General features: G+C 41.3%; 2 protein-coding genes across 4 annotated transcripts; both read left to right on the forward strand.

Moving 5' to 3' along the window:
• The first annotated feature begins 1,600 nt into the window (after window positions 1–1,600).
• LOC141017597 (vascular endothelial growth factor A-like) lies at window positions 1,601–10,366 on the forward strand. 2 transcript variants are annotated; one of them, XM_073492298.1, is made up of 7 exons: window positions 1,601–1,774; window positions 5,337–5,370; window positions 5,442–5,638; window positions 5,731–5,804; window positions 5,891–5,920; window positions 5,997–6,065; window positions 9,986–10,366. In XM_073492298.1, the coding sequence occupies exons 1-7, from the start codon at window positions 1,709–1,711 to the stop codon at window positions 10,014–10,016; spliced, it is 501 nt and encodes a 166-aa protein (XP_073348399.1). In that variant the 5' UTR covers window positions 1,601–1,708; the 3' UTR covers window positions 10,017–10,366. The 2 variants fall into 2 exon arrangements, with proteins under 2 accessions (XP_073348399.1, XP_073348400.1); XM_073492299.1 differs by having other exon boundaries at window positions 6,000–6,065.
• Window positions 10,367–10,994: 628 nt separating this feature from the next.
• On the forward strand, window positions 10,995–19,930 carry cipcb (CLOCK-interacting pacemaker b). 2 transcript variants are annotated; one of them, XM_073492297.1, is made up of 4 exons: window positions 10,995–11,600; window positions 12,572–12,733; window positions 12,824–13,008; window positions 14,479–19,930. In XM_073492297.1, the coding sequence occupies exons 2-4, from the start codon at window positions 12,625–12,627 to the stop codon at window positions 15,391–15,393; spliced, it is 1,209 nt and encodes a 402-aa protein (XP_073348398.1). In that variant the 5' UTR covers window positions 10,995–11,600; window positions 12,572–12,624; the 3' UTR covers window positions 15,394–19,930. The 2 variants fall into 2 exon arrangements, with proteins under 2 accessions (XP_073348398.1, XP_073348396.1); XM_073492295.1 differs by lacking the exon at window positions 10,995–11,600 and having other exon boundaries at window positions 11,620–12,733.
• The last annotated feature ends 640 nt before the right edge of the window (window positions 19,931–20,570 follow it).

The raw sequence follows: 20,570 nt of genomic DNA on the forward strand, positions 1-20,570 counted from the left end.
CTGTTTTTGGTCACGTTTCACAGAGGTTACAGCGACAAGCGATTAAATAAAATGCAGTTACCTCGAGTAAACGTGTGTATTTCTCTTGGTTTCAACATTGTTGGAGACATTTGGGGTAATGTTAGTACGCAGCTTAACAAAATATGTAACAAACATGTTTCATACTTTATCTTTAAAGTCTTTTATGACACACCTGTGTTGATAAATGACATGTACAAGGTGACATGAGCGTCAAGCTGCTCCACCATCACAGCCTGCAAATGTGGTGAAAGGAGAGGGATCATCCATCTTGGTTATCTCCTCCATAGAGGCCGTTTTTCAACACACACACCAGCCCAATTATCCCATAAATCACACTGGCTGTGAAAAACACATCTGAGGCCCTGCTAATAAATGTAGGGTCGCCTCGGTGCTTGTCATTCACGCCCTGCAGAACGAGCAAACAAGAATTGTGACTGGTACCACTGCACCTGCAAGTCATTTTGGGACGTAAACATAATCAGGATTCAGTAGCGGCGTATTAGCTGTGACAGCATGTACAAACCACAAGAAAGCCAGGCAGCTATTATGTAACAGGATGGCTAAATTTATACAGCAGTTGTTTACAGGAGTCCTAGCAGACGTATACTGATGGTAACAGATATGGTATCTGTTGTAAACACACGATTGTGCATAAACATGCCAAGAGCAGGAATGAAGGAGGGAACATCAGAGACATTCTTGCAGCATCGGTGTTGATAACCTCAGATCTGAGGTTTGTGCCAAGACCAGACAGGCAACTCTCCGAGGGCCCGAGTGCACAAACAACACAGAGGAGCCAAACTGCTTAAACCAGGAACCGGATCCAGGAGTGGACCCGAAGCAGCTGTGTGTTGGCTGCAGAGATACAAGGAGCCCCTCACACCGTGGCCTCGCAGGACTGCATCATCATTACAGGACAAAGGAACGATTGGACCACCAAAGCACCGTATCATGGTGTAGTCGTGTCTCTGAGCTCCTGAACAACAAAACAGTAATGCTTGTGTACTTCATTTTGTGATGCATGCTGTACAGTTTTATATTTTTTTTATGATGACCATTAGTTTTTATTCATTTCTGCATCATTGCTGGCGGACCCTGCCACCTTGCATCCGTGTTCTGGGAACCTTATCGTCCCTAGTTTGAATTTCTTCTCCAAAACTATACAGACTGCCCCTTTAAATCAAAATTACTAGTATTTCCAGTTCCTGCTGCTTTCTACCTCTACTCCACTTCATGTAAGAGGAAACATTAGTAGTACAGATTAATATTGTAAAAACATGAATAACAAATAAATTAGGATGTATTTTTTTTATTATGTGAATGTAAAACTTTATTGATCTGGTGTTTCATTCACAAGCTACCAAGCGTTTTATAAATGCATTAAAATATGTGGGTGACATAAATCAACGTGTGTGTGTGTGTGTGTGTGTGTGTGTGTGTGTTAAAGAGAGAGACATGTGTTGATGACGTCATCAAGTCGTCAGGGTTTCCTATTGATCATCACTCTCAGCTGTATTTGGCGCGCGCTCTCCATCCCACAGCTCGCGCGGTCACAGCGGGCCAGGTCGGCAGCTCGAGGGCTGTTTCACTTCTCACTGAAGAGAGGAGAGAAGAGGGGAGAAGAGGAGAGAAGAGGAGACTAGAGGACAGGAGAGGAGAAGAGAGGAGGTAACTTCTCTTCGGCATCATGCAGACTTTTATCGGAGCCTCGCACCTCTTATTGGCTCTTCTGCTGCAACTCATACCTGCGCAGGTAATTCAACACTTTTCAAAACAACGACTTTTTCTAATGTGGCTGCTGTAAAAACGCATTTCCAGTTAAATGTAGCATTTTTCTTAGTTTCAGTCATTTATTACCGAGGTATTTCAACTTATTATTGATCAAATGTGACTTTTATTTTGAAATTCTGTTTAGAAGACAGCATTAAGGTTTTCCTTTTTAGGAGAGGACTGTCTCTTCTCAGCTAGCAGGACTCAGGACACATCTCCACACTCTTTTACACACTATCTGTATTTTGACTGGCTGAGCTCCATCATGATACCATCATGTATTCAGAGGGTTTGGGGGGACGGCCGTGTTCACAGTGCAGCCAGCCTCAGATGCAGCTGCTGCATATTACTGATCCAGGTTCAGACAGACAGAGAGGTGTGCACTGAAGATGTATCAGCAGCCTGATTTAGACAAAGTTGGCTGACTGACAGCTCCAGGTCCGTGCTCCCATGTGTGTGAAGAGGCTGTAATCCTCCTCATCCTTCTGGTTTCTTCTTGGTGTAACAGCATCTGAACGCAGGATAGGCAGATTGTATTTCAGTATCATCACACAGTGAATATACAGTGCAGTTTGGATTAAACATTAAAAAAAGAGATGTTTTTAATGTAAAGTGCAAACTAAAAATCTTATCACATGACAAGAGATGTGAGATGAGTTAAAAGTCACCTAAAAAACATGTATAATAGATTCATATCTTGTGTTTTACATTGTGTTGGAAAGTACATTAAGTACTGTACTTAAAGGAGCAGTATGTAGTTTTGGAGATGAAATTTGAATCAGAAGAGAAAGATCTTCTTTGACTGCTTAACTAAATAAACAAACTCTCTTTCTTTTCATGACTGGATAAACAAACTGACCTTAAAAAGGACGACACAACTTCAAACTGTTTTACTTTGTTTATATGTGGCGGACCCTGCCACCTTTCAAGCTTCAAACAGCATTCTGGGGACCTTATTATCCTCTGAGAACAGCTTGTTTATTCAGTCATGGAAAAAATAAATATGTCCTAGTTTGTATTATTACCTCACTGATGTTGTAAATATAAAAATTCTGAGTTTGAATTTCTCCAAAACTACGAATTGCCCCTTTAAATGAAATTACTTTTCCAGATCCTGCTGATTTCTACCTCTCCTCCACTTCATGTCACAGGAAACATTAGTTACTTTGCAGATTCAGATTAATAATGTAAAACACGAATAACAAATAAAATTAGGATGTATTTTATATTATGTGAATGTCAAACTTCATTGATCTGGTGTTCATTCACAAGCTACCAAGCATTTTATAAATTCATTAAAATGAGCTCCACCTTTAATGCATCAATTATTACAATCCAATTACACAATGTGTAGCTTGTATTCTGCATAATGACTAGTAAATTGAAATTAAAAGCACATTTTGAATGCAGGACTCTCACTTGTAGCTGCAGACAACTCCCCCCCACACACACACACACTAGCGTTGCTAAGAAATATTATTTTTGGCGCCACTGTTGCAAAGACGACCAGATCGTTTATGTTTTCCTCAGAGAAGCAACTACCAACAGCACAGGACAAAATGTGAGTGTATTCATTCAGTTAGACTTTAATGGAGACGTGAGAGCAGACGAGGCTTATAAGGAACTAATCTAAACTCAGAGGATGTCATTATTCTACCCTACATTACATCGTGCAATCAGCATTTAACATTTAATGAAACGTTAAAGCCAAAAACCTGTCTATTGCCTATTTAAGTGAAAGATCTGAGTACTTCTCCTTCCACTGGTACCACTGATTTTACAGTTTGAAGCAACACGGCGACGGATAAAGAACGGAAATGTTGCAACTTGTACTTTAAAGGTTGGTGCTTAGAAAAGAATAGACAGTTTAAATACAAGTTGTTAGAATCGATTCAAAGCTATGAAACAAAACCAATCCGTAGTTTGTAATATAACATGGATTGTCTGCTGGGCACTGTGTCGAGGTGTGTGTCAACCTGACGAGATGTCGTGAGCCCAAAACTCATTACACACACAGAAATGAATGATGGAGCAGGATTCGGCAGCCTTTTCTTTTTTCATGTACCGTTGGCTGTGGCTTCTGTACACAAGCACCTATTGATTCGAGGAATATGTGGATTTAGCCTCCAGAATCAGGAGAAGTGTATCTAGAGTTAGATAAAGATGTCCATCCATTAACAACTGGTAAACATCTATTTCTGTTTCTATGTGAGTGGAGGATCCAATCTGGACCCAGCAGGCGTTTTGATTTACGAGGCTCCGATGAGACTTTGGTGGCTTTGAGTGCAGTTAAACAGCAGACCTACTGTTTTTATTTTGTCAAGTATGAACCAAAACATAACAGTGACATTTAAAAACCATAGTTAGAAAAATAAGGAGGAAGGGTGGGGAAAGGTTGGGAGTTTTTTCAGCATCATAATAACCGGTGTGCATTGGCTTGGAGGCTTTTTTTAAAGGTCCACTTTTGCGGTTTCGGGATGGCCGCCAACCCGACCTGACAATGATGAGTTGGGAATGAGACTCAAAAATCAACTTTTCTTTCAAAGTGGACCTTTAGGTTCTAAAATTAGAGGAGAGAAGGAACAATGAGAGAGGAAATAAGAAAGAAACACAAGTTTTTCATGTTGAATGCTTTTTTTATATTGTTCTTTTTTTTGTTTGTTCCAGTTTTAGATGTTATCATGTCCAACTTCAGGCCTCCCCGTCACAACACTGTACTGTTCGTGCATGCCTGCATGTTTGACATTAATTACAGCTCTTGTGATGCATCTGGTTCTAATGTTGGATGAAGCAGCAGATGTAAAAAATCCCCCAATAAAACATGTGACATTTTGAAGACAGTTTTCCCATCAAAGTTCGCAGAGTGAGGCGGGGGGAGCAGCAGAGAGGTGAGGAGTCAGAAAAAGGAGATTGTTGATATTCAAAAGAAGCAGAGAGCCAAGATCAACTTTGCACTTGTGTTTCTGCTCAATTTGGTGTTCACAGATCGGGAACGTAGCCATTGTGAGCTTGGAAGGCTGGGTTGTGAGAACTTCACAAAAATTCATGCTGTGTCACGATACTGTTCAGTACTGCCTTTGTTTTATCTGTTTATTGTGTGTAAAAACTCCCATGAGGAAAGGGAGCAGCTATTCTTCGCTGTTATTCTTTGCATACTTTAACAGTTATGCTCTTTGTTAAAATAAACCTTCTAGTGTGTCAGAAAAATTGAGACATCGAGTGCATTTTTGGTATCGGTTGGCTCATTTTACTGCTTTTTGCTGACCTGCAAACAGTGACACAATGGTAGACTCAAGAATTCATGCAGCATCATTGTTTTTCCTGGACCCTTGTGTGTGTGCACTACTCTCATTTGAACACAAGAGGGCGCTCTACAACTGCTCAATGAACCCACTATTATTGTGACCACCTGCAGAACATCATGCTCTCTTCTCACCTCTATCAGTTTCCTAATTATTATCTGCTGGGTCTGTTTAACATTGCTGTAAATACTTTCATCAAATGAAATTAACGGTGGATCAATGCATTTTTTATGTACTTTGCAGATTTCACACCCTCCAGAAGAGGCTCACACAAGAAGTAAGGGCTTTTACACTCGATCACATCCCACTGAACCGGTTTAAAGACGTAAGATTCAACTTGTCTTGTAGTAATGCGGGTCCAGGAGGTGCTGGAGAAGAGCATGTGTCGGCCCATGGAGCAGTTGGTGGATGTGGGGCAGGAGTACCCTGGAGAAGTGGAGTACATCTACAGGCCTCTGTGCGTCCCACTTTGGCGGTGCTCTGGTTGCTGCGGGGACGAGAACATGGAGTGCCAACCTACCCTCGAACGCAACATCACTCTGCAGGTGTTGCAGGTGTTGCAAGACGTAACTGATCAGAAATAACTAAGGAAAGTTGTTAGAAATGCACTTTGTTCTCTTTTTCCTCTGCTCCTCAGGTGTTGAGGATTCATTCCTCGATATATATGCGTGTGGAGCTCACATTTGTGGAACATCAGACATGTGAATGCAGGTAAATCACTGAATATTTCTAATAAAAACTAAATGTTAACAGAGACAGCTCACTGTCTGTTGTTTGTCCTTTCCCCCCCGTTTTAGAGCCCGTGAGAATCTCCTAAATAATAAAAGGTCAGTGGATGAACATTTTATCTACCAGACAAGAACGCATCAATATCTTCATTGCACTTTGCTCTTCCCTGCACAGCAGCGGCGAGTCTATCACAAACAGACCTCGGAGGAGGAAACACAAGAAGACAGCGAAAGGCTGCAGCAAGTAAGAGATTGATTGCCGCCCTGTGGCAGACACACACACACACACACACAAACACACACAGTTTCACAATGTTTGGACATTTACAGCGACATTCATCACCGTTTCCTCCACATTGTCAGACTACCAAGGACAGATGAGATTAAACAGTATCACAATATATTGTCTGCTCTGTAGCTCTTCTCGTTGGCAGGCCTGCAGTCGGAGAGCACACGGTGTACATGTAGCACACTAATCCAAGGCTGCTCAGTTCCAGCCAAGGACTGCCAGTGTAAACATGTTGTCTAAACATAACCAGATTGACTTATCAAGAGTAACCAAAAAAAAAAAAAACGGATCAGCGGAGAAGTCACATTAAAGACACTATGCATATTTTAGATATGATCCCAAGCAGATTTTTAAAAGACGTTTTCCCCACTGTTGGTCCTTTTATTGAGTTGGTTATTAACGGTTCTTTGATCTCTGGCAACTTCCCCAGCATGCATTATTCAACCAATTCTGAAAAAATCTGATCACGAAATAACTATAGGCCAATTTCAAACTGGTCTCTTCTATTCAAAGCACTACAGGAAGTTATTGCAACCCAGTTAACTGATTTTATGTTCCCAATCAGGTTTTAGAGCCCATGATAACTGAAACAGCCCTTGTGAAGGTCTCTAACGATCTTCCTTTAGCTGCTGAAGGAGGCGACTGCTCCGTTCTTGTGCTTCTACATTTGACTTCTGCATCTGAGACTGTTGACCAAACCATTGTTCTGCCCCGTCTGGAGACCCTTGTCGGGCATTCTTGGTCATCTTAGCAACCTCCAGTTCCTTTCTCGGGAGTCCACTCTGGGCCTTCCTCTAAGTCAGATCACCCAGAACCATTGATTAGATAATCTTCCTGCCTGCCCTTGCAACATTAAATGTTGGATGTTGCATAACCTTTTAAAAGTGTATAATGACAAATCGGAGGTCATTGTCTTCGATAATCGTGCGACTGGAGAGTAAGTACAACACCAGCAACAGAGCTCAGAGTTCAACTCTGGCCTTAATATTGAATCTGACCAGGAGATTAATCCCAGTGAGGTTGGTATGTTGTTTGTCTGTGGGCTTCACTCTTTTCTTTCTCTTTGCTTTGGCAAGGAAAATTGTTGTGTAACCGACAGTGAAGGTGTTGCCATGCCCAAAATAAATAATGAATAGAGAGGGGGATTCATTATGAGGTTTAAAAGTTGAAAGCAGCATCCAGATTTGTAGAGCGTTATGAAGTGGTTCTGCTAAAAGGGTCGCTCGACAGACGTTACACATGAAGATTACTCATCCGTATATTAAATACTACTCAGCCTGTGAAAACGGCTGTATAATATCTCCTGTTTGTGGCTTTAGAGGGAGCTTTCTAATGTCTGTGGAAAATAACCAGGATGATATCATTTGGGTTATGGGCATTACGTTTGGGCTTGGAGACTGCAGCAGAAAGCCGGTGTGGGGGCTGGGGACATGGAGTCATGGTCATCTACGAGGCAGGGACACTATCCAGCTGATATACACCAGCAATTCTAGGACACCGGGCTCAAAACAACACAAATGCCCATATGTGCACTGAAACAGTTGCAGCACTATAATCTTTGCTCTTTTCGGCACCGGTCTTGAAAAGATGCATTTTTTAAAAGTGCTTCCAGTGTACGTGGTGTCAGACAAAATCTTTTTGTGCAACCGTGCGTTCTAAAAACACAAGGCTGAGATGTGCAAATGTGGTACGAGCAGTCCCAGTTAAGCAAATATATTGGGAAATCTTTGGTTATAATCGTTTTGGTACAAACAGGAAACTTTTTATGTCACTATCTCTCCACCATGAATCATTCTGACTTTTTCTCTCACAATTTTGACTTTCTATCTCATTATTGACTTTTTATCTCATAATTTCAATTTTTAATATCATAATTTTACCTTTATATCCCAGAATTTTCTTTACTTTTTTCTAATAATTTACTTTTATCTCATTATTTTGACTTTCTATATCAAATGATGACTTTTCTATCTCATAAATTCACCTTTTTATTTTATAATTTTGACTTTTTATTTTATAATTTAAATTTTTAATCTCATAATTATGACTTTGTATATCATAGTAATGACTTTCTTCTCAAAATTATGTCATATTTAATACTTTTTATGTCATAATTAAGATTTTGTATCATATAATTATGACTTTTTATCTCATAATTAAGACTTTGTATCATATAATTATGACTTTTTATCTCATAATTAAGACTTTTTATCTCATCATTTCGACTCAGTCTAAGTTTTCATCTTATTTTTTCTGTTATCTGGTGGAAATGCGCTCCATAGTTCAGTAACAATTGCAGTGATACGTCTGTTAACATACATATGGGCATGTGAGTATTGCTCTCAGTGAACCTGAATCGTTTCTGCGTCAAAGCTCCTCAGCATCAGTATTGGAGGCGTCACTAGTGGCTCAGTCATTGAAGCACATAAACCTTTCGCTCTTGGGGAACGAGGAACAATGGATGATTTGAAGTTGGGGGGATCAGTGCTAGGTCAAGTGTTTAAAGCAGTGACTAAAGGCTCTCACCATCTCCTCCGATAAGAAGAGCGAGGGGACATCTTAGTCTTAAAAGAATTGGAAAGAAATCAATTCGCTGTGTCAGCCTGTGAAGTTAAAAGAAAGACATTGGACCTGAGGTCATTGTGGGCTGCATTTGCTGGTGGTCTGCAGGTTTCCCCCCATTACCACAACTGTCTAGGAACCCGTGCGGCCACGTTGTTGTGGCTGTTGTCTGATCAAACGTAACGCTGCATCATAACCTGTCTCGGCTCCTATTGATTTGTAAACGGGGCCCCTCCACCCCGTCTTTAGTGGCCAACGGACCACACAGTTGCAGAGTTTTTAATTTCTTCCAGCAGATTCAGGAGTCACAAATTGTATGATGGCAGTACTGAACATAAACTGAGCTGGAGCACAACTTCCTACATAAACCCAGAGGGAATAAACATCCACTTTGATGGTTTCACGGTGGCCTCGGTGTTGTGAAAGGGAAGTTTTAGGATTTTATTTTCGGTGAAGGACATTTTGCCTCTTCACTCTGCAGTGAGGAAATGTCTCTCTCACACAGAGGCTCAGTCTTAAGGGACCTATGACCCCACTGTGCCCTGTAAGCCTGTTCAGTAATCCATCCATGTAGCTGTTGAAATTATCATTTGGGTGGTGATTTGAAGTGCTGAGGCTGCATTTTCACACACATTAGTGGGTCTCATAACTTTTACTTGAAATTTGGGGAGAAAGAGGTGTTCAAAGTGTACAAATTAACCCCCAAATCATCCAAATAATGTTAGAAAAGAGGTTGTAGTGAGTGACTTTTCAAATGGTGTCTCAAGATCATATTTAAAGCCAGTTTCAGGCAACGCGTCTCTGCTTAGAAACAGGATGGAAACCAAGATTTTGTCATTTTTTAAATGGGATTTCAGCAAATAGATGTTATGTAAGTGCTGTTAAATATGTAACAGGTACCTCTGATTGTTTCTCCAATGTTTTGATCTAATTTAATGATGCATTTTGAACAAGACTCTCTACGTGATGCCACACTGAGAGCAAATAATGATGTCCAGTAACCATTTCTTCCTATGTGGTGTCTGAATCTGGTTTGTTTGCTGTTAAATATAGTTTTCCTGTGGTTAAATAGCCACAAATCTACTGATGGAGGGAAAAAAACACTAATAAGAGCAGCAAAATGGAAAAGAGGCTCATGAATAATGTATAATCAATATGTAATAATTAACACCAAATGCTCTGCTGGCTTCCCGCTGGGTTGGCAGATTTGAAATTCAAATGAAATTTGGTGAAGTCAAGCAATGTTGGTTACAAAATGGACACAGATATATTTCACTGACAGTGTCTTTAATCGTTTATTTTCGTCTTTTCAGGTGCCAGTTCCCTCAAAACAAGATTCACTGATTCACACATCTGTCCAGAGCTTCATCGGAGGGGTGACAACAAACAGCACATCTGTGGATTGATCATCGAACTATTCATCTTCTGTCCAGTACATCTTTCCTCCTCCAAGTGCATCAACCAACCATCAGACTCTACATATTTTATTTTTCTGATATATCATCAAAGCACAGAGACTTTCACCACGACTTCATCTTCATCGTGACTTTTACAGGTCGACTCGTTATTAGAATTAAGAAACCAACTCCTTGCCGATACACATCTAGAAACTGAAAGCACGCGTGTGTGTGACTTCCTGTAAAGTATTATTTACTCGTGACGAGTTCATGAAATAAAATTCACTCCAACTACAACCAACCTCTGTGTTAATTCAGGCCTGGATGTAGGGGTACACACGAGCACACTGTGCAGCACATTGTTAACGAAGCACAAGGGGTTACTGTTATCCGCTTGTTTGTATTACGTTCACATCCTTTCCCTGACATGTGAGATGATAGAGCTGTGGTTGGATCCAACAGCAAAGATTCCTCTCCTGTAGTATCTCTCTTTAACAGGATTATGAGCCTGTTCAGACAAGACATTCAAGGGAAATGACTTAATCATAGGTGAAAACCCCCTATTCTGCTTTTTTGTTGTGAGCGCCATCAGATACTGTAACTACTGTAACTACTATTTTTTGAGAAAAGTACCCTGTGTACCCTAAGCAATACTTTGTGGCTGCACCTTCCTCATCCTCCATTTCATAGCAAGCATGGGGAGCAAAGTAGTGTTAGTTGAAGGAGCAGCATGCCTGCACGTGAGAACGTTTTGTTCTCATGGGCAGTGTTGTGTTTACTTCCTCAAACATGCAGCCCAGAGCGTAGGTTAGCTGTAGGCCAACCAGCCTGTTATGTAACACACAAGAACTAGAAACCACACACGTCACACAGAGTTCCCCGACAGTACATCTGAGATGACTGCATACTGTCCTGCACACACACACACACACACACACACACACACACACACACACACACCCTCTGACTGACTGCACGCCTGAACACAATGTCCTCAACTTGCCACACATTTAGCCGCGGTCACGTTTTTCAGCTGCTGGTTGGCGCCGGCCAATCAGAAGGCAGGAAGCTCTACCAAGTGGGCGGGCGTAGAGGCCAAAAGAATGTGACGTAGAATGGTACTCCAGTCGTGACCACGCCCCTAAAACTACCAAATATGGTCGAGCGTCTGTAACGAATATCCTTGCTCCTCGCGTTGTTCGGAACTATTATCCGTAGGTGAGCGGAACCGGACCGACCGACGGTGTTTACGCGTGTGTGTGTGTTTTTATATGTTGTCGCCCGCGGAGGACAGTTAAAAGTGCGAGCGGTACCGGCCGTTGCCACCGTGCTCCGCATGTGACCGGGGGAACAGGGGAGGGGCGGGCGGTCTCGTGCATTGTACCGTGGAACAGCGAGTTCCAGGCAGCGTCGCCGAGCAGCAGCAACCGCCACAGCGCGGAGGAGAGGTCGGCGAGACGGCAGCAGCACTTTACACGCTCCTACCCCCCCTCAGCTTTGAGGACAGCGACGCTGGAATACCACTGAAAAAGTACGTGTATTTATTTTATTTTTTTATATATATGTTTCTGAAATAATTCAGTTTCTGTACCGAGTGTGTACTTCGTGTCAGTTTAGGTGGCTCCGCTTCCCACCCTTGTTTAGTAAACGTTAGCATTAGCACGTAGCGCACCGTGCTAACTTTATTTATATTCTTTAGCTCAGTGTTCGCTCGCTTTTAGCAAGTCAGGCCGTCACGTATTAAGTGTTTAGACATTCAGCTACTTCGGGTAACTAATGTTGCCTTTTCACGACATGTACATGTAATATTCGTGGCACTTTTTAACACTCGTCAGCTTCATACGAGCACTAACCGCGTTTAGGAAGGTTAGCTATATTTGCATTTTAAGCTAATTTGATACTCCAGTATCCTACTTTATGACTGCTGTGAGTTTTAGTAACACAACGCCATATTCTGCAGGGTTGGGAGGCTTACATTAAAAGGCTATTCAGATACAGTTACTTATTGCCTGTTAGAAAATGTAGTCAGTAACGTAATCCAAGTATCACAGTATTAAAGTGTTGTAACTTTATTGCTTTCCGTTGTTTTTGGATTACCTCAATACCATACACATGCACATAAGGACTGGAAAAGATATATTAATAAGATTACTTTTACTCAGTCTTACTATCAAGTGTGTCTTCTGTGAGAATACACACCTGTGTATTTGTTTTCGTTAGAGACCAGAGTGATGTTTTGTGAGACTCGTGAGAAGTTGTCATATTTGCACATGTGCATGGTTACAGACTAGTATTTCACTATTCTGCAATTGTAATCCTGTAAGCAATCCCCTTTTTTGAATGTATCTGTGATATAATTATATCCCTTTTTTGTAATTTAACTGGAATACTGGTCCCTTTTCTGTAGTCTAATTACATAATCCTGTTACATATATTCCGTTATTCCCCAAGCCTTATGTAAAAAGGGTAGTTTGAATTGCAGCCTTTGATTTGCTAATGTAGTTGCTGTGAGACTTTGTCAAGCCAAGGACATTGTCAGTACAACAGGAAAAGAGATGAGTACCAAGAGGAAGGCAGAGAGTCACTCGAGGACAGCGAACAGACCTCGCATCATGAAGTCTGGAGGATCCCGGGCTGATTCAGAGAGAGACTCTGGATTCTCAGGTACGAGCTCGCTCTTATCACAATGTTAAGTGCTTAGATTATAATGCATCACTTTATTGAACCCCATTTACTCTTTTTCCTGGTCTATAGATGCTAGCTCAGAGCATATGAGCACAATGGACACAACAGACTCTGAGGATTCACCCCGCCTTGCGGTAAAGCAGGGAAAGAAGACCTCTGGCTCTGGTCCCCAGCCCTCTCAGCTGGCTGTGGTTGGAGGCTCCTACTCCAACCTCTCTCCCATGATCATCATGAACAACGTCCTCCTGAAGCAGGTAGACAACTTCTGCACGGTGAAAACCTTAACGCTGTAACATAAACCTGAGCTAATACCATTTTCTGTGTGCATGAACTTGATCTCTACTTCCACTTAGGTTCAACCCTCAACCTTTAAACCCCAGGTGGTGTTAGGGTCACAACAGAAAGGTTGTGGTCCAGATTTATTGCATCTGCGTCTGTCACGTACCAGTCACAGCTGTCTTGAACATGTCACCAGAAAAAGACTGAACATTCACATAGGGTCGAGACTACTTGCTGACCAGCAGCAGAAACCTAAAAGTAAAGTATTAGTAGCTAGAAGTGAAATTCAGACTCATTCATTAAATATTCATAAAAGTGGGAAAACCAGATTAGACAATGATAACCAAGAACACTGTGTTCAGTAGTGGGTTATTAAAGTTTTTATGACAAAGATTTTGATCTCAAACATGTTGTACAGCACACCAGTGGGCGTGATCTGTTAATCAGTAAACTCTGTGACAGCTGTGTAGTCTGTGTTTCACCTTTTTTATTTTCATTGAGCCAGTGAAATAGCTCATTTCCATCACAGCTTGTCAATGCAACGTGCAGTGCTCTTCCTATTTAAATATTATATTTATAATACTGACAGACACGATGATATGGGCCTTACCTGAGTCTGCAGTTGGTCTTAATGAATAGACTACACATCAGTGCACGTGATCCCAACCTCCTGCAGACTGGTTAAACGTGGGTGGCCAGACATCTCTTTGAGCAATGAAAATAATAATTTAGTGATATTGACGAACAAAGTGATTTCAGTGCCTCCAGAGATGAAGAGAGAACGTGCATGTGTGGGCAAGACACTGATACTGGTGATTATGTATTGTAATTATTATGATTTAACAGTGAAGTGTATAGAATTACACTGCAGACTGGAGTCTCTGGTAATGTAGACAATCAGAGACTGACACGTGACAGCTGACTCATGAATGGGTTAAGTGCATGTTGAATGCGTGGTCAGCATCATATGCCAATCCCCAAAAGGAGAATTAGTTGTCATAGAACAACTGTTCATGTTGCTATGTGACCATGACAAACAGTGTGGGAGGTGATGCTGAAAATATAACTGGTGGGGAATCAACAGAAAAATTAATGATATTGTTTGATCATTTTAGTAACTTGTCAAGTACAAATAACGAATGTGTTCACGTCAATATGTTTAGTAATTGTTCGCTGATTGTTAAGTAATCAATTTTAGCAGGATTTTCTGATTTGTGCAAATTTGTGGTTTGCGTTTGCCACTATTTCATAGTCTAATGTTTAATTGGTACTGTGTGTTCAGTGTTTTTGTTCTCACTTTGTATGTTGTGGCGTGTCACAGTTTTTAATTCATTTACATTGCGTCTCATTGTAAACAGCTAACAGGAAACACAAATGTTAAACAGGGAAGTGCTAATTAGGGATCTGCTTTTAAAGCTCTTAATTTTGACTCTGTGCCATTGCAGCCTGGAGATAATCCTCCTGCCCTGAAGCCCTGGGGGTTTAGTCCCACAGTGGAGGTGGTTCAGCCTGTGGTCCAGCAGCCTCAGGTGGTCTTCCTCCAGCCTGTGGTCTCTCGTCAAGCTTCTCCTGCTTCAAAAGAGGCCTCCTCTAGACACCGACGCCCTAAGAATTATCTACCAATCCTGAAATCCTACCCCAAGATTGCTCCACATCCTGGAGACAGCTCCAGTTCCTCAGGGAGAGGAACTGGTTCTTCTTCTTCCTCCTCCTCCTCCTCCTCAGGGTCAGAGAGAGGCAGCAGCTCGACCTCCAACCACCGGGAACACTGTCAGAGAGAGAAGCAGCAGAGAAGTCTGTGTGTCAGTGCCAGTAGCTCTGGCTCAACCACTCCCAGTCTTCCTGCTAGCCCCAGCCCCATGTCTCCTCTGCTCCAGAGCCGACTTTCTCTCCACACAACAGAAGCCAGTGCTAGCAGTAGTCCTGCCAGGGAGAGGCCTTCATCAACTGTCAGGCAATCAAAGTGTACCACCTCCCTGTCGTCTACTCACACGACCGGCTCCAAAAATGAAACGCTCCCCGTTGTTCCCTGGGGGGGTACCCAAGAGAGCAGCTCAGCAGGAGAACAAAACAGCAGCGACGGCGACAGTGATATAAAGAGGAAGCGCTTCTGCAACACTTACAACATCCTGAGCAAATCTGGCCTGCTAGACATCGCACTCCGGACAAAGGAGCTCCACCGGCAGAACCGACGCACACAGAGCGACCTGGACCAGCTAAAAGAACACACAGACCTCTTCCTTCAGGCTGTGTTTAGCGGCGATACCAGCATCTGTGTGAAGCTGCAGGCCAAGCTTCAGGAGGAAGACAAAGAGAAAGATAGAGAGAGAGCTGCTCAGACGAGTTTAAAGGCAGATTAGACCTAGACTAGTGCTGGACAGTAATCTGTTAGACTGAGATGGGGAGAGGAAGGCCAGGGTTGGGGGTTGGAGCAGGACGGATGGACCGAAAGTAATGTGCTCCACAATACACACCCCCACCCTAGAATCTCACACAGAGTATGCTGTGGCCTACATTTTGGCTGCCAGCTGCCTTAGGGCACTGACACACCAATCCGACCACAAAGATTGGGTGCAGATAAAGACTTTGTGTTGCCTCGCATTTTCTGTTAAAAGTTGCACGTGAACTCATCAGAAGACTAAAGCCTGAGGCCAGTTGACCGCCGGCATGCACAAATGTTCTACACCTGTGTGAGAGGAAATATTTTAGTCAGAGGTCTGTATTTGTAATCGAGGGAACGTCATGGCAAGAGAAGACAAGAAAACTACCCCACAGTCTTTCAGAATCTGTGAAAAATCCAATCAGGTGCACAGATTCTGAATTGGGAATGTTGGTGTATCCCCTTTTAAAAAAAAAAGTTTGAATAGATATTGTTCATTTTGCTTTAATGCTCCTTGAATGTTGTTAGCCTTCGGTCTTCAGCTTGTTGAAAAAGAACAAAATCACAAGTTTGTATGTTCAGTTGGTTCTTGTTCTAATTGCGTCTGTCGATGATACAATAAGCTCATTCAAACAGCCCCAGGTAGGGTTAGGGTTAGTGCTGTCAGTGAAGACACACTGCAGAAAGTATGGGCGGTGGCTGGCCACACACTTAGAGTGCTGCCCAGTCACAAGCTGTCGGCTTGGTGCATCTGGGACCTAAGGTCAAACGAGGCCACTGACCACAGCTCACTGTTAGACTCAATCTCTTCCACTGAAACTGCTACTCTGCTGCACGAAAATCTTTTGCCTGTCCGCAATCAAAACCCAAAAGCCCCCAGTTGGATCTAAGGCACAAAGGCATAAACCAACACGCAACTGTTTTTTTTTTTATTTTTTTTATTTGGTAAATGCACAATACAGGCTCAGAATCTGAACGCTTGATTAAAGCCCCTTAGACTGGATATTTAAAGTTGAACAGTACATGGCAAGGTGTTTTCATCTAAAACTGGAAATCATCTGTATGCTACTTCTAACAACCAGCTGTCTCCCTGCATGAATTAGGATGATCTTTCTGTTGTTACAACACTTTTTGATCATAGTAGCTCTCTAAGATGTGTTCCACTGATCCTGATGTGCTGTCAGACATCCCGTTGACAGTCACAGTGTGTACACAGTCCAAATTATTTTATACAGCAGGTACACTTATGTAACGTGGATGATTTATGACAGGCTTAAAGAGATGCTGTCATGTCACAGTGAATGTGTCCAGGGCCTCTTGCCAGTCAGCATCTTTAAATAGACGAACATATGCCTCAAGTGACTTTTTAGTTTAAAACTCGGTGTGAAAGATTCGGCACAGCCCGTTAACGGTTTCTAGTTTTGCATTCCCATCATGTTGATGGCAGCTAAAGTTCAGTGCAAACCGGCTGGAGGTAAAGCTCTTAACAGCCATTTAGATGCTTCCCCCAAAACATCCGAGGGTAAAGAGTGCTTCCTGTAGCTCAACCATATTTAACAGTGACTTGTGTGAGTTCTATCAGTTGTTTTTGTGAGTGTTTTTTTTTTTTATATATATACACATGGATGTAATTAAATGTGGCAATATTATCTAACTTAAGTGCAGACTTTTTCTGTTGTTAAATTCATTTCTATTTTCATTTGTATAAATTGTTCATTGTATGAACCTTTTTTTTAGACAACCATCAAGTCAGGTTTGATGAAGGCCAGTTGTTGTGCATCAACTTTGGGCCTCACAAGTCCAGATTAATAATATTTTGGGATATTTATAAATTATGGCCTTAATATCCAAACCCAGTGTTTGTCACAGGGTGTGTCTGAAGTGATTTCTGGGCAGAGATGAATGGCAGCTATGATGGCAGACTGCAAAAGTCTTTTTGTTTTAAGTTACAGTACTTGAAGAGCATTGTGAGGCACACTACCACTACCGGTGTCTACTATTCCTGCAGTACAGTGGTTCTCAAACTGTGGTGCAGTGGGGGTGTGGATGAGAGGGTGAAATAGTCTGCTGAAGCTATCGCGCTGACCTTTTATTTCACTAAAGTTGCACTTGGATAATTTTTTATGAGTTGCTTCCCCTAGCATTGTTACTGACTATGGTAAAATTGTGGGGTGGGGTCACGACAGAAAAAGTTTGAGAACCACTTCTATGACACAGCGATGCTTAATATTAATATTGTCAAATGTTTTTTTCTTTTCTTTTTTTTACTTCTATTATTTTCCTCTATAAACATGTTTTTGTATATTCTGTCTTTAACTCTATAATAATATCAGATGTGATGATAATGTACTTGCTGTGCTTATGTTAACTTAAAACGCCTCATGAGGAACATCTCAATTAAGGGATCATTTATTGTCTACTTTAGCAGTTTCTGACCATGTGAACATTAATAGTTAATTTTTAAAAAAAGTTTCTGTGCACTTGTGAGGGTCATGTGTTCTGTGATAAAATGTATGAAAGTGTTTGTCACACAAACTCAGACGTTTGGGTTCCTTTGTGAATAATTTGTGGGTGTTTTGCTGCATATCTTAGCTTTTGAAGGGACTGCGGAGCGGTGGATATTTTGACTCTAAAGAAGACATAGCAGATGATAAGATAGTCTGATTAAACATTAAACACTGTAAGTTATATTAGTCTGTTTCAACTTGGGGGCATTGTTGGATTGTATCTGACTCAGACGGCTTGGAACAATTTAGTTTTCCTGACAATGGAGTCTGCCGTTCCAAGAATTTTCTATTTGTAGGAAAGTTATGTAAGAGATGAATTTGTTTTTTAAACTTGCTTTGACTCCAAGTTAAATTCTTGACTTGTGTAATTCTGTCTTCTGCTTTCCCTGCATCTTGAACAAGCCCCTTGTGTCACCCCACTTTAATGAGTGCAATTAAGGCTAACAAGGGCAGCCAAACCGCCTCCGTCTGCAGAAAAACTTTGCAAAATATCAAGTATTAGTTTCTAATCCATCAGATGCTCAAAGGACCCACTGTTAATTGACAACGGCACCTTCATATGTTTTTTGTGTTTGTGTGTTTATGACGCATGTTCTCCAGATGTCGAACGTAGAAGCTGCAGTAGCAATTGGACATGTCATGACCATGCATCTCTTACAAAGTGTGTAACCTTATGACAAGGTTTTTTAAAAGCCATGGTTGGCTCAGTGCAGAACAAGTTTTGATGCATGGAAAAGAAAACCTAATCTTTTCATATTGTTGTAATATTTGTGCTGTTGTCATTGTAATAGACCAGACATCTGTTTTTCATACCATGCGTCCTTAATGAAGGCCTTATTAAGACACTGAACCAGGACAGCAGCAAGACTGCTGGCACTGTTTTTGTCTTTTGCCTTGACTAAAAACAAATGCCGGTGAGTTTGGGCTCTTTTCTACAGCAGAGTCAAGACTGTACAAATGCAAGTCAATCAGTCAGACACACAAACAGATGCTGTATTCTTGATATCGTTCTCAACGGGTCGCTGTAGAGTCTGAAATTCGATCTTGCTGTTCTGCTACTGGTTCACTGCCAGTGGAAAAAATGATGGTGCTGTAACATCAAAAGGGTCAGCGATGTTTTGGCTGATCATAGCACAACAACGGTGACCATGTTCAACCTTCTTTAAGAGCTTTCTTTGTTCGCTTCCATCAGCTTCTACCACAGCACATTTGTTTATTGAAGCGCAGGAATTCGACTTTGTTTACATGGATCTGCACTGCTGTGGCGACTCTTTCCTGGCTCCTGTCCACATGATTGACTATTGACTGAACTGCTGCAACAAAAAAAATCTCTGGACGCTCTTCTATATGCTACATGCTGTGCAATAGATTGTGAATCCTGTCGTCGTGATCATGATTATGTGTGACCACAATTTTTTCTATTTCATCTTTCAAAACAATAGAAGTTAATCAAAAAAGAGGAACGGGTTTTTTTTGTTCATTCAGTCGGACTTGTGTAATTTTAAAACACTGGATTTTGAGTGTTTCATTTAATGTTGGCAGCTTTGTCTCCTCAGTGCATTTCAGACTGCCTTCTTTCAATTTTAAAGATGCTGAACATTTCTTGTGATTGTTTTATCAAAATGTTTCAGTCACGCACCAGCAGTTGATGAACAAAACGATCATTGGGGCGAATAATTCCTTCAGCAGAATTCGGCATACTGAATGTAATGTGGCTCACTGGCAATCTGTTTTTTATTCTGAAAATTGTCAATGCAGAAAGTTGTTGAAATCCTCGTGGGACTTTCCAGTAGAGGATTCACCAAAACAGTAGTTTCCTGCCTTGCAGTTTTAAATGTCTGGAGACATGGAACTTGCTATAAACAATGATGCTTCAGCTTTACCAATCAAAGATCAATAACTAAGATTGAGGAAGGGTTCGTTGTAACTTGCTTTTTAGGGCTCTTTTTGTACATTTTAAGTTTAGAGACTCATTGCTTGTGTAATAAATGTCATTCCAAAGAAAATGTACTTTTTGCGTATGATGTTTTATTTCTCATTTCTACTGTGACATCTGTGTTTCTTACAGCACAAAAGGACAATATGAACACACGTGAATATGAATCCAATGCTTGGATTTTACGAACACGAGAGATTACACTCCAGGAGTCATAAAGCCTATTATGCATGTATTCCTCTGAAGTCATTGCGGAAGTTTAAGCTTCATCTCCAGGCATTTTATAAATACCGACTTCATTTGATTCAAAACGACGGAGCTCTGGATTGCAAAGTATTGACACCTGCTGCAGACGCACTGTATACTGATGAGTTAACATACTGAGGATTTTGATCTCTCCAGTGCACCTGCCCTCAATGAAGCATTAATTAAGAGACGCCACCAAGTGGAAACACAAATTCAGTTTTGAAAAATTTGATTTTTGGCTATTTTGCTTCCGTAACATGTCTTATTTCAGACTAGTGGAAAGAGAAAAAAAACATATTTAGGTGTTTATTTTAGTTCATTTATGCAAATTAGTTCATTATAGTTGCACATTAAATAATTTTGTTAATGTAAGTAATCTAGTTTCACGGTGATATCTATAAGGTAGATCCACCAGTTTCTCAAAATGAGTTTATTCTCAACTTTTGTAGCAATTACATCCATTTTTAT

This window comes from Pagrus major, chromosome 22 (assembly GCF_040436345.1).
Source record: "Pagrus major chromosome 22, Pma_NU_1.0".
In the NCBI taxonomy this organism is placed as follows: Eukaryota; Metazoa; Chordata; class Actinopteri; order Spariformes; family Sparidae; genus Pagrus; species Pagrus major.

Excerpts from the sequence above, each read along its gene's own strand:
- cipcb (XM_073492297.1), top strand. The coding sequence starts at position 12,625 with ATGAGTACCAAGAGGAAGGCAGAGAGTCACTCGAGGACAGCGAACAGA. Across the intron at positions 12,734-12,823 it reads GAGAGACTCTGGATTCTCAG|ATGCTAGCTCAGAGCATATG; the intron begins GTACGAGCTCGC and ends CCTGGTCTATAG. Across the intron at positions 13,009-14,478 it reads ACAACGTCCTCCTGAAGCAG|CCTGGAGATAATCCTCCTGC; the intron begins GTAGACAACTTC and ends GTGCCATTGCAG.
- LOC141017597 (XM_073492298.1), top strand. The coding sequence starts at position 1,709 with ATGCAGACTTTTATCGGAGCCTCGCACCTCTTATTGGCTCTTCTGCTG. Across the intron at positions 5,805-5,890 it reads CATCAGACATGTGAATGCAG|AGCCCGTGAGAATCTCCTAA; the intron begins GTAAATCACTGA and ends CCCCCGTTTTAG. Across the intron at positions 6,066-9,985 it reads ACAGCGAAAGGCTGCAGCAA|GTGCCAGTTCCCTCAAAACA; the intron begins GTAAGAGATTGA and ends TCGTCTTTTCAG.